This window comes from Mytilus edulis, chromosome 5 (genome assembly GCF_963676685.1).
Source record: "Mytilus edulis chromosome 5, xbMytEdul2.2, whole genome shotgun sequence".
Taxonomy (NCBI): Eukaryota; Metazoa; Mollusca; class Bivalvia; order Mytilida; family Mytilidae; genus Mytilus; species Mytilus edulis.
This window is the reverse complement of record NC_092348.1, coordinates 58,105,545-58,122,754: the sequence shown is the minus strand read 5'-3', so window position 1 is coordinate 58,122,754 and position 17,210 is coordinate 58,105,545. Positions and strand designations below refer to the sequence as shown.

Genomic DNA, 17,210 nt, shown 5'->3' with positions numbered 1-17,210 from the left:
AATATTTTTAAAAAAAATATGCTACATCTTTTCTAAGCAACTGCATTTTAGATAAGTTGAGCTGGTTAAGTCGGATCATGCTATATCACAATATTCCTAATACTACTTGTGTAAAATACGGAGCAGTCTCAACCGACCAGCGCCTACATTCCCACTCATGCCTTCATTATAACATTTTGTTTTATTTCTAAGCTCTATTTATGGGCATTATGCTTTCTGGTCTGTGCTGCGTCCGTTCCGACGTCCGTCCGTTCGTTCGTTCGTTCATCTGTCCCGCTTCAGGTTAAAGTTTTTGGTCGAGGTAGTTTTTGATGAATTTGAAGTCGAATCCACTTGAAACTTAGTACACATGTTCCCTATGATATGATCTTTGTAATTTTAATGCCAAATTAGAATGTTTGCCTCAATTTTACGGTCAATGGCAGATCTGTCAGATTTCAATTACGAGGGACACCAATCTAATCAATATATAGATCTCTGACTTATGTTATACTCATATCGCAATTTGTCCTGACTTTTGTATAATTTTGTGGTCGTTTTATTACAAAGGCGGACGCAGTATTTTAAGTTAATTAGCAAAAAGTGACATTTTTGTTTACTGGGGTAAAATTATCGAAATATTCTTTAAGTTAAGCTGAGGACAACCCATACTTTGCAAATTTTACGGGGGAGGTGCACGCCCGCCACCTTCCCTCCTCGCCTGAATCCACACAATAAGTTCATTATCCTTGTTCAGTTTCAAGCCTTGAAATGGTATGCTGAACTGACTTTGGGGAATTCAATCAAAAGATTTACTGAAAAAGGTACAGATATACAGTAGTATCAGCTTAGCGAACTTTTAGTGACCACAAATACTATTTTGGTTATATTGTCTTGCTTAAAAAATGATATGGTGTGTCAATTAATGTCACAAAACCATTAAACGCACACGAAGAAAACAAACGAAAAGGAATAGCGCTTTTAAATTAGTACCGTCTGTTCTTATTCATAAAGTTTACATGGAGAGAGAAAAAAACTCACCTCTCTGCAAGTTCAAGACCTGTCCCTGGTTTGAGATGAGTCCGTGAAAACCTTTTCTAGATATCGAATAAGCATCATATATAAACAAAAACGTATGATTGCCAATGAGACAACTCTCTATACAGGAGACCATATGACACAGAAATTAGCAGCTATAGGTCACCGTACGTTTTTCAACAATGGGCAAAGCCCATACCCCGAAATCACAAATGTAAAACAATTCAAACGATAAAACTAATGGCCCAATTAATGTACAAAAATGAAGGAAAAACAAATACGTTACACATGCAGCAACAAACGACAACCATTGAATTACAGGCTCCTGATTTGGGATAGGCACATACACACATTTCCATTTCCATTTGACTATATTGAATTCCTCTTGCAACACTTTATGTGTCTGAGAGTTTACAATAATGAATTTGAACTTAACTTTGACACATAATGTGGCGGGGTTAAACATTTTATCGAAATCCCAACCCTCCCCGTACCTGGGGCAGTGGTGTAACAGAACAACAAGAACGCACTATAAATGTTGACATGCATAGCTGCCGAGTATTAAATAATAAATAGTTAGCAAAAGAAAAATCCTGGGAAAAGGATAACTAATATATTATGTCACAGAAAAATTACTGTAATAACTTGCCCTACAATCTCGATGTAAAGTAATGTTAAAATAGGGTTTCGTTTTCTTGCGTTTACCCTCTGAGTCCTTATTTGTGCACAGAAATCAGTAAATTGTGACATTGCTTTTAATTCTGGAACTATATGTATAGCACAATTTCAAGTTGCCCCAATACATTTATGGAACTCCATAATTATTTTAGGACATCTGCATATTTCGAATTATAGAATAATAGAGGTTTTGTAATATTTACCCTGAAATGCGGTGATGGAGGTTCTGAAATATTTCAGGAGGTATAATGGATTGTTAAGGTTTTGAAATAAAGCAATTTTAAACTATTATTTGTGAACGTTCTGAAATCGTCTATTTAAACATCGAAAATATCAAACAGTTTTACGAAATTAAAACCAAGCGTTTCACCAAATTTTAACCTTCGAATTACATCCTGGTTTTACCGATTTTTATTAAGCAATTGAGAATCGTTCGTGTAGTTAAAATATTTTAAAAATTGTATGATAATCTCTTTTGTAATCTCTTTCACATTTGATCAGAGTTTTATGGGGGAAACCTGTACATAAAAATATTTTTGAGGTCTGATAAAGGGTTTGCATAGTCACGCTATATAAATTCTTCGTCTTTCCTTAGTAGAAGCCTATTTTTCATTCAAGTATCTTGAAATTTTTTAAATCGTATATACAACTTGCTAATTTTAGAAAAGTGGACCTCTGTAAGAAAACTTTGTCAATATTACCAAGGATTAATATATTCTTATTATACAAATCTTTTCTATCATATATAATCTTATACGAATTTTATTCTTATCCTCATTTATATGATATGTGTAATTAAAATCAATGTAATTTACAATATACAGTGTTGTAATTGCGGTCATTTGGGGCCCGTAATCGGAAATCATGGCTGAACTCTTTTAAAATTTATTTTACAACCTTTTAGTTCCTCATGAATTTCATGTTCATGCATTATGAATATAATATATTGGGTATTGATAGCAATGTATTTTTTTTTAACCGATAGCAATGTCTCTATCCAAGGTTCCTTTAGAAACAATAAACTTTCTACTTTTTGTACAATATGATCACTCCCTTAACTTCAAGTTGGTCTAGGGCGATTTGACATGTGGGGCGAGTTGGCTTCTTTCATGTACGTTGCTTTTTATTTTTAAGTTCCCTTTAGGTACTTAGTGATACTACAATGATTCTCTGTAGGGATAATCTGGCCACAACCTCAACATTGGGAAAACGAATTTTAGACGTTCCCTCACTTTTGGATGTCGGTTTGCATGTCCCTCTAAGCTTTGATGTTGTATTTTTAATGTAAGAAGTAGTAAGCAAAGTTCTCATAAGTCGAAGGACAAATAAACACTATGACAAAAGAGAAAAAAAGGACGTATAAAAAAAACACTCTCCCAAACATGAATTATTATATGAAAACCACAAAATTATACACATCATGATAAATGTTGCTCTTAATGAGGGCAGGAATGACCCTTAACTGTTAGGCATATAATTGGTTGAAATCCTATCGTGATTTGTCAAAATATCCCCATCATAATTCGTCAGAGGTCTCAAATATTTAACCGTTACCGTAATTGTTGGAAAGAATTTAATGTGATTTGTCAAAATCAGTCAATTTCTTTTTAATCATTGTAAAAAATGTACTTTTTATCGTCATGCACCAAAATTTAATGATAACATCAGGTGGCAAGATTTTTTACCCTTATTTGTCATGAAAGTATCCCCAATACGAAGCCCATTATTTGAAAAAAGAAGAAATATTTTGTAAATATATTAGACTATCAACTTCCTTTAACAATTCCCTATGTATAATTTTCTGGTGTTGGACATTTCTTTTAGCATGTTAAGGATATAATTATATCACAATTTTAAAATGAAAACTATGGATACTCTTTATTTGGAATTATATCCAGAAAAGATCTTCATATTAAGGCTAAGCTATTATGACCTATTGGTCAGATTCAAATTTACACACAAAAGATGATTAGGGTTATACATTGTAATTTGGATGAAGGGCTAATTTATCTACTCTTTTGTTAAATTACAGATCATGGATCAAGACACAGCTCAAACCTTGTTCAAAGAAGGTGCTATTTTTGTATTCCTTGATGTACCAGTTGGAACAGAATTTGGTATTGATTATAATTCATGGAATGTCGGACCAGAGTTCAGAGGAGTTAAAATGATTCCTGCAGGTCTTCATTTTGTTTATTATAGGTATGTTACTTACATTGATTTAAATTATTGTCACTTATATTGAAAAAAGTACTAGATTAAATACTGTGGATTCATTAATTTTCTTGGGTGCCGATTTTCGTGGTTTGAAGAAAACGTGCATAGTCTCAGATATTTATTTTCGTGGTTTTGGCAAAGTCTGCATTCATTCCTTTAGAAAATATGTAATCCATTGAATATTTATGGTTCCCCTGGTCACTCAGGAAATCCTCGAAAATTGGTATCCAACAAATATTAATGAAACCACAGTATAATTTGTTCTCAGAGTTTAGACAAAACAATTATCAAAGTCCACACTCCACAGACACATGGTTCCTGTATGTTGAGAATGACAAAATTACATGTTATGGTCTTTTGTATTTTTTAATTCAGCAGTCTCTGTAGATACTAAGTAATTTTCAACACAAGATGAATTCAGGTTAATTTCTTCACTAAAAGAAATCAAGCGTTGACTTCATCATTGCTATGCTAGAGGGTCTAAATGGGGTAACTTTTTCTGTATCAAAAATTTTAAGGCATATTTTTCTTTTCTTTGAAAATAATGCTTATTGTTTTAGATTATCAGGAATATGATTTTACTAGTAATCTGTAATTATATGATTTTTTCCCCTGTTATTCGTTCATTTTTAAAATCCAAGGGTGGTGCAAATATTTCATGGGTGGAAGATCAATAGCCTTAAATAGCCTTGTCACTTTTATTATTCTGAATGATATAACTTCACAAAAGACAGCCCTTGAAATATGGCAATAGGGCCAAACATTCAATTTATCATTATACATGTTATACATTACGTTTTTAAGATATTTATTAAGATTCATTTACATTTCAGCGCCTGTAATAAGGAAGGTCAAACAGCACCTAGAACTGGATTTTTCTATAACTTCAGAAAGAAAGAAATTGTTGTTCGCAAATGGAACAGATTGTTAGAAGGTAACCTTATTTTTATCAAATTGTCAAAGTCAAAGTGGCAGAATTAATACAGTTTAATAAGGTTTAATTTCTAAAGAATATTCAGTGACTTGGCTGGTTTGTCCTGGTACACTTGTTCAATTTAGGCAGGTTCCTGGTTTTATTAGGCGTTGGTTCAGATAGGTTTCCCTGTATTAAAATTAAATGATGTCTGAAGGAAGTACCATCAATCTAGATATTTTAAAATGTGCCTGATGTTTGTTTTGTTCATTAATGGTAAAATTGCTAAATTTCTCATTGAGAAAAATTCCCTCAGATAGTAATGGTCTTGGAAATCACTTAAAATAGCGAAATTAACTTTTTTTTTTCTTGAGCAAATCACTCACAATAGCTGATAGGAAATTTGCTCAGTTGTACAGTACCTAATAAAGTTTTAGGTGTAAAAGTAAAAGTGTCTGTGAGGTCACTCTGATTTAATGTTAAAGTCCTCAACATTTTTTATGATTAAAAACACAGGTGCAAGGATATAGGTTTAATATCTATACTATTAAACGAGAAGACCTCATTTTGTGTGTCACTTCTCTTCCTTCCACAATAAATTAATCATCATGCCTCTGTGTCCTATAGGTACCATGCATAGTCGCATTTGTCATCCATTCTTATGATTTAATAATATTCAGATTCAGTTATTTTGGGAGAAATACGGAAAAAAAGGCGTCCTGATATTGTTTCCATCATCAGACTGACTTTTAGAAATAGATAAGACTTCTGTTTTTAAATTTGCATAAGTAATTGGAGAGAGGACATTATTTTCGCGTTTATCTTCATGTATACTATGATTATGCTACTATAATATATAGAGACTCTCTGTATTCTGTATACTGTTTTCTTTGAAATGTTTACTAATTAAGGGGTCATATCAGTTGCATATAAAAATAAGTAAAACATGTGGAAAAAATTTATTGTTGAAAGTGAAGTAGTGATTTGGCCAAAATGAAAGTAGGGTACTGTAGAAATTAGCCTTTGTCATTTATACAAGATACAAATCCTACCATTGGCATGTTAATAGGGTTCTCAAAAGAAAAAGCACAGATGGATTGTCCTAGAAGCATATTTTATTAGAATAATAATGGTCTATAAGCAGTTACATTTATTTCATGTTTGAAGCGGTGTAAAAAAAATAAATTAAATTTTACTTATATATACCAAAAAATTGCATTGTATCAAAGGGGAAGAATAATTGTGGTCTGATGCCAGAAACGCTTAAATAATGGCATTCAACAGAAAGGAAACAAATAACGGACTTTGGTAAAAAGGGAGAGTGCTTTTGATACCTTTTATGAAATTTTACCAGACATAAAATCATTTACAAAAATTCATCCTACACAGGCTTGTAGCCAGGAATTTCCAAGGCTCATGAACTTGACTTTAACAGTCACCATTTGAACAAAACGTTGACTTTAAGTGCTTATTTGATTTCATGGGGGGGTTCATCTGAAACCCCCCTGGCTACGGGTATGCTACAACAGTTCACAAGCTGTTACATGTGTAAATGTCCGCGATTTCGTAGGTGTGTTCTCTTACTTCATTTAATGAAATGAATTCAACAGGAATTTTTGGTATGTGAGTTAACCATGATGAGTTACAGGTCAAGGTTAAGTTTCGTTCCGCTCCACTAATTTTTGCCGAAATTACGGACTTTGGACTTTGAAAAATTGTTGAAAATCACAGTTATACAGACTTTTTTTCTAAACACCTTCTGACATTGGGCTGATTTTTTATATGTGAGTTAATCATGATGAGTTACAGATCAAGTATAAGTTTTGTTCCGCTCCGTTAATTTTTGCCGATTTTACGGGCTTTGGACTTTGATAAATTGTTGAAAATTACAGTTATACAGACATTTTTCTAAATGCGTCAGATATTGGGCTGATTTTTGGTATGTAAGTTAACCCTGATGAGTTACAGACCAAGTTTAAGTTTCGTTCCGCTCCACTAATTTTGGCTAAAATTTACATCTGTAGAATTGTTGGAAATCACAGTTTATATACAGATTTTTTATTATATGCCTCCAAATTTTGAGCTGATTCTTGATAAGTGAGACTACCATCATGTTTGTGTCCTCATGTGTTATTGAAATTGCAGATTTTTCAAATTTTTGAGACGGGGGCCATTCGTGTCGCTTTGACACATCTAGTTTATTTTAATTTTATTGGACATTATTAAGGCAATTTTGTCATTGGTTGCATTAAAATCTAAAAATGAGAAATCAATTTGTTGTATCTGTACCAGTAAATCAAAATGCCTTGTGTTACAGATATTGATCCAGATATTGATGTAAGAGGAGACATGCTTCAGAAATTTCATGACAATAAAGAGGAAATGGACAGATACTTAGGAGCTTATCCTTATGAAAAGTAAAGGAAACTTTAAAATCTAACTTTTATGATACTATATATGGATTTATTATTATTAGTGGGATAACAATTCTTGTGGATTTCGTGGGTAGAGGTGAATCACAAAATTAAATGGTAACAAGATTCATATTTTCTATAATAAGGTATTATGCAGCCTTTTCCAAACCACACATAAGAACACCATTCAATGTTCAAAGGAAAAGCTATTAATTGTTCCTCATGTTGGCAGTTGCTTGTAAAAATGAATCAAAGAGCTCACACCTGACCGCAAGATCAAGGCTTTAATACAAAGACTTTTTATTTATTGTCATGTTCTGATGTTTCTGTTGAGTGTTCATTAAAATTAGATTCCAAATGTCATTGTATAACAAGTACTAAAGGAATTTTTACACAATATAACCAGGTGCTCCGCAGGGCGCAGCTTTATACGACCGCAGAGGTCGATCCCTGAACAGTTGGGGCAGGTATGGACAAAACATTTAAGCGTGATACAGCTCTGAATTTGGATTGTGATCAAATTTTTGACATTATATGGGTTTTTTACACAAAACAAATGTCAAGCCACTCCATCATCATCATCATCTCAATTCAAATTTTAAATGGACTTTGCAACCATAAACACTCATTTAAATACATCAGAAAATTATAAAAATAGAAAATGACATGATAGTCATGTCTGGCAAATGTCCAACATACATTATCTAAAACCATTTTAGATAAGACAAGGAAAAAAAGCTTCATCAGCAACATTTTATATTGGCAAATTTCCAATGAAGTTATTTACATAAAGTTATTGGCAAATAAAAATAGAAAATGAAATCATAGTCATGTCTGGCAAATTTCCAACATATATTATCAACTACTATTCTTTACAAAGAAAGATAACTCCAATTGAAAATTAATTGCTATTGCACAATATTGTGCAATTAGATATTTCTTGCTATTGTGCAATACTGTACTGTGCAATTGAAAATTTCTTGCTATTGCACAATACTTGATATGGAATCCTGATTTGGACCAACTTGAAAACTGGACCCATAATCAAAAATCAAAGTACATGTTTAGATAAAGCATATCAAATAAGCCCAAGAAGTTTAATTTTGGACCCCCATTTGGACCAACTTGAAAACTAGGCCAATAATTAAAAATCTAAGTACATTTTTAAATTCAGCATATCAAAGAACCCCAAGGATTCAATTTTTGTTAAAATCAAACAAAGTTTAATTTTGGACCCTTTGGACCTTAATGTAGACCAATTTGAAAACGGGACCAAAAATTAAGAATCTACATACATAGTTAGATTCGGCATATCAAAGAACCCCAATTATTCAATTTTTGATGAAATCACACAAAGTTCAATTTTGGACCCTTTGGGCCCCTTATTCCTAAACTGTTGGGACCAAAACTCCCAAAATCAAACCCAACCTTCCTTTTATGGTCATAAACCTTGCGTTTAAATTTCATAGATTTCTATTTACTTATACTAAAGTTATAGTGCAAAAACCAAAAATAATGCTTATTTGGGCCCCTTTTTGGCCCCTCATTCATAAACTGTTGTGACCTCAACTCCAAAAATCAATCCCAACCTTCCTTTTGTGGTCATAAACCTTGTGTTTAAATTTCATTGATTTCTATTTACTTATACTAAAGTTATTGTGCGAAAACCAAGAATAATGCTTATTTGGGCCCTTTTTTGGCCCTTAATTCCTAAACTGTTGAAACCAAAACTCCCAAAGACAATCCCAACCGTCCTTTTGTGGTTATAAACCTTGTGTCAAAATTGCATAGATTTCTATTCGCTTAAACTAAAGTTATAGTGCGAAAACCAAGAAAATGCTTATTTGGGCCCTTTTTGGCCCCTAATTCCTAAAATGTTGGGACCAAAACTCCCAAAACCAATCCCAACCTTCCTTTTGTGGTCATAAACCTTGTGTTATAATTTCATTGATTTCTATTCACTTTTACTAAAGTTTAGAGTGCGAAAACTAAAAGTATTCGGACGACGATGCAGGACGACGACGCCAAAGTGATAGCAATATACGACCAAAAAATTAAAATTTTTGCGGTCATATAAAAATGTGAAGTATGATTTCCTGTAACCTTTTTCCATGTCTTTTTATACAAACATTCTTTTCAGCCTGGTTTTATGAACAAAAGAATGCTTTTTCTTTTGGTAAACAACAAATTGATTAGGAAAGAAGGTTGCTATTTTAGATATAAAAATTTACATATTTGATCAGAAAAGGAGAAAAAGTGCAAGGGTTGGTCAAGAAACTGCAATAAAATCTTTTAGCGCTCCTGATGAAGGTAGGGTTAGTTGGAAGGCAGGAAACATATATAATGACCTTGTGAATCAATAACTGAATAATCTATTATTTCTATTTTTTAGTTACAAAAAATGGGTTTCTCTGTCCAGCTGCATGAGCGAGTCTTTAGTGGAAAAACTTCAACCAGAAAATGGAAAAATCTTAAGTGTTTCAGAATTTATATCAGAAAGTAGTGACACTGCAAGCCGTAAAAAAGCAAACGATAATCAGCCAGATAAGTCATTTATAGAACCAACATCTGCAAGAGAAGCAGAATCACAACTACCACAAATGAAAGTACAGCCAGGAACATTTATCAGGTTTACAGAATTACCCAAGAAGAGGTACCCCGAGGGGAGTACTCCAGCAGAAATTACAAAATGTAGCATGGATTCAACTTACATATTAGAAACTCTTTTAAAAGAAAATTTAAATTCCATTGAAAAAGATTTACTTGGAGAAGTTCAGTTTTCATTTATCTGCTTTTTGATTGGACAAGTCTTTGATGGATTTGACCAATGGAAAAAATTGGTACATTTACTGTGTAGCAGTGAATCTGCATTGACAAATCACACTCAACTATTTTTAGATTTCATTGGTGTACTTTATTTTCAAGTTCATGAAATCCCTGAAGATTTCTTTGTAGATATTGTATCACAGAGTAATTTTTTGACGACAACTTTACAAGAATTCTTTTCTAATGTGGACTGTAGTTCTGCTGATCAGAGCCTGAAGAGAAAATGCAGAAAATTTAAAGAACATTTGACCAGTAAATTTAGATGGGACTTTGATTCTGAGCCAGATGAATATGCACCAGTTGTTGTTGAGACAAACTAATAAATCTTATCAGTAAAAATATAGTGTTTGAATGTTTATGGGATACTAGTATACTTAGGATACACTATAGTAATGATATACATGTAGATAAACAGGAATAAATGACCCATTAGCTTTTATTAATAATCCATAATCTTGTCACCATACGGTGTCTATGGACAGATTTCAACAGGTTATAAACTTTGAAATCAAAACGGTTCTCAAGATACAGAGGACATGGGGTTGTCAACTGAAACCAAATTATGAAATTAAAGAAATGTTTCCACTAATTCTCTACATAAAGAAAAATTCCACTTCATAAATACCAATATTTTAAACAAAGACAAGTGCAATTCTCAGTTAATTTTGTTTTGTTTGTTTTAAATGTATGGTGAATTAATACTAAATGTTTTAAAATCATTACAGTTAAATTTATGATGTATTACTAAGTAAAGACTTAGAGTTTGAGACATCAGTAGTATACAACTGTTCAATAGTCATTCATCCATTAATTGAAAACAAATCTGGGTTACAAACTAAAACAGTTTATTGCAGTTCACTTTTTCAGTTGTTCTGTTCTTTTCCTTTTATATTTAATGAATATCCCTCGATTTTAGCTTTTAATACGACCGCAAACAATTTTTGGGATCATATAATGGTGATGTCATCCTCTGCGTCGTCGTCATAAGAAATTTGGTTTCCAGACAATGACTTTGTTTTAAGTAAAAGGATCTCTATGATTTTTTTCAAGAAGGTTCAATACCACTAAAGGAAGGTAGAGGATGATGGTCCCAACCGTTTAGGAATTGGGGGGCCTAAAAGGGGCCCAAAACAAGCATTTTTCTAGTTTCAGGATAATAACTTGTGTATAAGTATTTTGGTTGCTCTGAAATTGTACCACAATGTTAAATACCACAAGTAGAAGGTTGGGATTCATTTGGGGGTTATGGTGCCAACAGTTTAGGAAATAAGGACCAAAAAGGGGCCAAAAACAAGCATTTTTGTAGTTTCTGGACATTAACTGGTGTGTAAGTGTATTGATTATCCAAATTCAGACAGTATCAAGCTTGAATATTGTGTCAAAATTTGCCCCAACTGTTCAGGTTTCATCCTCTGTGGTCCTTTCAGGCTGTGCTCAGCAAAGCATTTTATTTGTCATGTTAATTTCTCACTAAATATGATCAGTAACAGGAAAACTATATATGTATGGTATCTGTGTTCCTTGAAACATCTACATGTCCATTAGACAGGATTCAACTGACCTAAACATTATTTATTGAATTTGGGATAAAGGTTAAAAGTTAAATTGTTAGGTCTGTTTCTCAGATACTGTGAGTAGTGGTCAACTATATGTAGTGGATGGAATCCCAGTAATGGGGTCATGTCAGTCTGGCAGTTTTCATCTGACAGTGACCTCATTTTTATGGTTTATTGGACAAAAAATGTTGGATAATGTTAAGTTTTTATGTTGTGGTAAGTTTTTCCAAGCAATAGGTCAACTATGTTTTGTGTATGGAATGATAGGTATAAAAAATATGTGGTATGATTGCCAATGAGACAACTCTCCACAAGAGACCAAATGACACAGAAATTAACAACAGATTACTATAGGTCACTGTACGGCCTTCAACAATGAGCCAAGGTTTGCTGTATGTGTAGCTGGTATTATTTGTCCTTGACCTCATTTTCTTGGTTCATTGCAATTGGTGAATGTTATGGTCTGTTTACCAAGTACCATTTGGTGTATGGAATAGTTGTATGGTTATGGTACACATGTCTGTCTGACAGGATTGATCTTACCTTGACCTCCATTATCATTGTTAAGTTTATGAGATACTTTTAGTAAAACATATCTTTTTAAGTCTCAGCAAAAATCAATGCTCAGTAAAGCAGGGTAGACATTTCAGCGTGTACACTCATAATGACTCATTATGATTATGGATTCCTAAACTCTGACAAAAACAGTAAAACTTAACCAATACAACACTGTTGGTTCATGCTCATACTCCAAAAATCAGACATTGCTCCTCCAATGGTTCTCCTTCAACCCTTGATTCAGCAAACTAAAACTAAACACATGTAGTATTAATATATTTTATTTTTAAGATATAATGGTATGACCTTGAAATAAGGTCATACTTTTCATGATTTAATATATTAACAAAATGTATCACATGTAGCATAAAGGTTAAAGAATGGCTGAAATTATGAACAAAAAAAGGTTGACTTTAAGACAAAGTCTGACCTTCAGAAATAAATGACAATATATATAATATGATATTACATCATAAAATAAATTACGATAAATAATCAATGATAAAAAAGCAACATTTGAAAACAATGTTATTTGAGAAAAAGATGTAGAATACTGACAATTTAATATACGTTTGAATGGTAAGGGCTTTTATTGCTGTTGGGAAGGTTTTTTTTAAGAAATAAGTTATTATTTTATATCCTGAAGCAAAATAGCAAAGGCCCTTGGCGTCCTGTAGATATTTGTTGATTAATGGGTACATGTTTTAAAAGATTATGTGGGACTGGGAGTTTACAATAAATTATATCTTACGATTAATGCATGTCATTAAGATGGACCAATTGAAACAAAATAGAGAGATGATAACAAAATATAATAGGACAACAAACTTATCAGTTGAATGCTGTAACAGTCTTTTGTATAAAAAGATGTGGAATTCTTGCAAATAAGACAATTATCCACCATAGTACATAGGATGTGAAGGTAAGCAACTACATGTCACCATACAGATCAATATGCTTATGTTTAATGTTAGCATCTTTTTTAATAAAGTCTAAAGAAAATATTTTTTTTAATTTATGTTAATTTTAGTGAGTTATTTCCCTTCAATATGCTCTCTAAAGACTTCACAATATATTGAATCTTAAACAATAAAAGGACTAACAATGATATCTACAATATTAAACATAAAAACTTAAAAAGCACCAAATACAGTAAAGTCTTTAACAATATTTACTATCATTGATGTGTCCTGTCAGTCATGTCGTATGTTAGGCCAAATAATTATGACGTTTGGCAAGGCTATTTAAAAAATTTCTGGGACACCTTCCTACAACGTCATAATGCTGAAGCCATTTTTTTACGTCTGGACTTTGAGAGCAAATTTTGAGGGGAACTTTATGACCTAAGTTTGACAAGAAATTATCATTGTCGGCTAGAAAATTTTAAGTAGTTACAAACTCCTACCTTTTTTGTGCTTATTGATGCAAAATATTTCCAGCAATATAAAAAAAAAAAATGATAAATAAGAAACTATTCTATTTGAGGTGGGCAAATATTTATTTTGTTTTTTAATATGATTCCCAGAACTACTAAAATTTACACTCAAAGTCCAGACGTAAAAAATGGCTTCAGTGTTATGATGACGTAGGAAGGCGTCCCAGAAAAAAATTAATAGTCTTGCCAGACAACATAATTATTTGGACTAGTTGTATGTCTAATCAATATACTATATCAACATTCAAACTACTTGTTATATCAAATGCTACATTCTATTACAAACCTTGCCGTCAAGGAGATAATAAAGTCATTTTCAAAATGGTTATTAAAGACGAGTTAGCACTATACATTTGTACTATTAAATCTGAACTACTAACCACCAGTGTCATAGATGTTTTAATAGCAGACAGGCATTGCAATATTGAGGTTAACAAAGTCTTCAATATCGGAGGAAAAAATAGATAATTTCAGTGAGAAAGTATTACTGCTATCTGAATTTTTAAAGAAATGTATATTCTTTTTGAAATATCATGTAATAAAAAAAAATAATTGAAACTATTTTGTCAAAAATGGTTTTAAGTCTGAAATTTTCAAATACATTGTGTAAAATGAGGAGTTGCCAGGCAAAATTGTTTAATGCATTGCCTACAAAAAGCCCTGCAGGTTGCAAAATATAAAGTAGCAAATATCCTTGACAAATCTCAAAATCTTTGACATACACCATTACAAACACACACACTAATAAGAATTTTATACCCAATCACAGATCTCGGAAAATCTCCACATTAACATTTATGCAGCATATTAAATGCTTAAAAAAAACTCTGACATATTCAAAGTACAACTTTTATATAATAAAACAAGAAAAATCAGCACTAGTAATTTGTTATAAATTATATTTCACAATTTACAGCATTTACATATTTACAGCATATGAGAAGCATTCAAAATGCAATAAAGATGTTTATGACTATATGCAAGCATATCTGCTCATAAACTGTGGCAGACAGGCAGAGGACTATTTCTACAGAAAAAAAAAATTAAACAAGTATTCATAACTTCATATACTATGCAACCTCATGAACATGATTGCAGTCTTTCAAGAATTTTTAATAGGTTCATTCATAACATGCAAGACAAATAGTTGAAATTAGATTATTGTCAACAACTTTTTGATCAAAATAATTTGTATTCTGTGCTTTAGCCCATAATTAAGATGGTGGACCAATATTTTTAATTTAACCAAAATTCAGGTAAAAATTTCTTGAATTTGTTTTAAATCTAAGGTTTTGAATAGGAAAGACAGTTAAGTCCTTCAATAAAATATAGTTTTTCCATATTTTTTCCAACTCTTGTTTTGGCAAAGATTATCTGAGTATTTTAACTAATCATGTGCACAATTACGGTCCAGATACATTAGCATTTCTCTTCAGCCTCTATCAACAATAACAAGGTAAAAATACTTATGGCACTAGCTGTCACACTTATAAATAAGTAGATAATAAGCGAGTCCAGAAAGTGTATTGAACAGGCTATTATTTGAACTTGGAATTATTTTTAATTATGGAATTTGCTTGATTTCTTGTTATTGAATTTTTAATAAATTCCATGTCTATTCTGTACTGAAATGTTCTGTGCTGCGCACAACACTTTCTATTACAAAGAAAATAGTATATTTTCAATAGAATGTACTGTGCCGCGCACAACACTATCTAACCAAAATGCATTGTATGGAAAGTGTTATTAACCACTCAAAAGATTATAATACCAAAAATAAACATAGAATTTATCAAAAAATTTAAACACAAGAAATTATGCAAATTCCATAATTAAAAATAATTCCAAGTTCAAATAATAGCCTGTTATTGGAACATCGGACGAATATTGTCCTACTAATGTCAACCTTAAATGTTTATCTGGTATATTCTGAAACAAATATATTCATCAAAAGGTCACACTTTGGATTTCATAAGAAAGTACAAATGGAAAATCATAACATAATTATCAATATACAATTACATGTACCATACATTATCATCATATTTAATACTCATTATGAAACTTGAGGTTGAGCAAACAATAATCGACCAATCAAATGCTCCTGATGAATTTAACTTTCGTGCTGTATGTATATTTCAAAACAGGTAGCTGTTCAGTATTTATCATCAAGGTCAATAGACTTTGCATTTTGTATTTAATGAAGGTCGTAAAAGGGGTATCTGCAAGGAAGAAATAAAATTGCCATTTCACGATGAACAAACAATTAAAAATTTCTTGCACGTTGATATTTTTACTGATTTCACAAAACACAGTGAATAGCAAACCCTTTACCACCCTCTTTAATTTAAGCTGTGAAGCTATCAAAGTTTACAATTCTTAGATGTTAATATTTGAGATTCAATGTCCATACTCTTTCATTAAACTTAAGATGATAATCCCTTTCAGATCACATGGTCATAAGGGTTCAACCATTAATTATTTCCTGAGAGCATTTTTTTTTACGCCAAGTAGTAGAAAAGATAAAAAAAAAATTATGGTTGTGGCTGATGAAGGTTATAAATATTAAACCTTTATACTGAACATATTTAAATATACTCTTTGTAAAATGGAAAACTTTTAAAAATATATAGCTTAATAAAGTTCTACATTTGAATACCATGGCAAGAATACTACATTCCTGACTGACCATTTATTTGAGCCAGTAGCCTTATAATTCCCTCAACATAATCAATCATGTTTCATTGAAATAAGAATAGTGTCATATAGTATTTTATCAATACTGTCTGGCATTTTGTATATGCAACATAAAATAATAATTCAATATAAATAATTAATTATGAATGAATCGATTCCTGTTCACAGTATAAAAATAAGGTGAAAAGGTACTACATGTATTGCCAATGAGGCTACTTTCCATCAGAGTTAAAAAGATGTGGATATAAGTAGCCTTCAAAAACTAGAAAAAAACCATACTATATACTTAGATATAAAAGACTGAAGACTAAACAGCCTATTTCAGTTTCCATTTAGATCATTATAAAAACTAATTTAAGGAAGTTTGCTCCTCTACTTTTTGAATTTTTGCCAGATTTTCGGAATCCTCTGGTTTTATCCATATATTAAAATTAAAAAAATTTGCCCACCAACCTCTACTTTTCTTTCCATATTTTTATTTCATATTTTTTTAAAAAGCCATATTTAAAAATCTTATGAAATCCTTGTTATTTTTTCATAGTTTTTTAAACAGAAAAGATGGCAATGTTAAGTGAAAGAAAAATCTAGAGAGAAATATTTCCCGCCAAATTTTCAACAGCTTATATCTCAAAAACAAGCACACGGACCCTCCATTTTTTTCTGCTTTTTTAGTTTCTTTATTTATATACTTTCAATTTATAACGGTCTTTTAAAAAGCTTGTTATTTTTAAATGGAGTAGCGAACATCCTTAAGTATTCTTGACAAATATCCAAAAACAAAAATATTTTGTTGTCTGTCATGGTTTTCTAGGAGTCAGAAACACAACTGTGTTACTTTTCACCACCAAGTTAGGGGAGACAATTTGGATTTTCTTACTGAGACCCTAAGAGCTACAGTA

General features: G+C 31.7%; 1 protein-coding gene across 2 annotated transcripts; it reads left to right on the top strand.

The window, feature by feature from the left end:
• The first annotated feature begins 2,842 nt into the window (after positions 1–2,842).
• Positions 2,843–10,404, top strand: LOC139524049 (protein AAR2 homolog). Of its 2 annotated transcripts, none has more exons than XM_071318597.1 (5): positions 2,843–2,935; positions 3,728–3,897; positions 4,746–4,846; positions 7,143–7,242; positions 9,632–10,404. In XM_071318597.1, the coding sequence occupies exons 1-5, from the start codon at positions 2,858–2,860 to the stop codon at positions 10,383–10,385; spliced, it is 1,203 nt and encodes a 400-aa protein (XP_071174698.1). In that variant the 5' UTR covers positions 2,843–2,857; the 3' UTR covers positions 10,386–10,404. The 2 variants fall into 2 exon arrangements, with proteins under 2 accessions (XP_071174698.1, XP_071174699.1); XM_071318598.1 differs by having other exon boundaries at positions 2,866–2,979.
• Positions 10,405–17,210: the final 6,806 nt, after the last annotated feature.

Bases quoted from the DNA above. Each gene is read 5' to 3' on its own strand.
- LOC139524049 (XM_071318597.1), top strand. From the start codon at position 2,858: ATGATTCTCTGTAGGGATAATCTGGCCACAACCTCAACATTGGGAAAA. The intron at 4,847-7,142 runs GTAACCTTATTT...CTTGTGTTACAG, and splicing joins ATGGAACAGATTGTTAGAAG to ATATTGATCCAGATATTGAT. The intron at 7,243-9,631 runs GTAAAGGAAACT...TCTATTTTTTAG, and splicing joins GGAGCTTATCCTTATGAAAA to TTACAAAAAATGGGTTTCTC.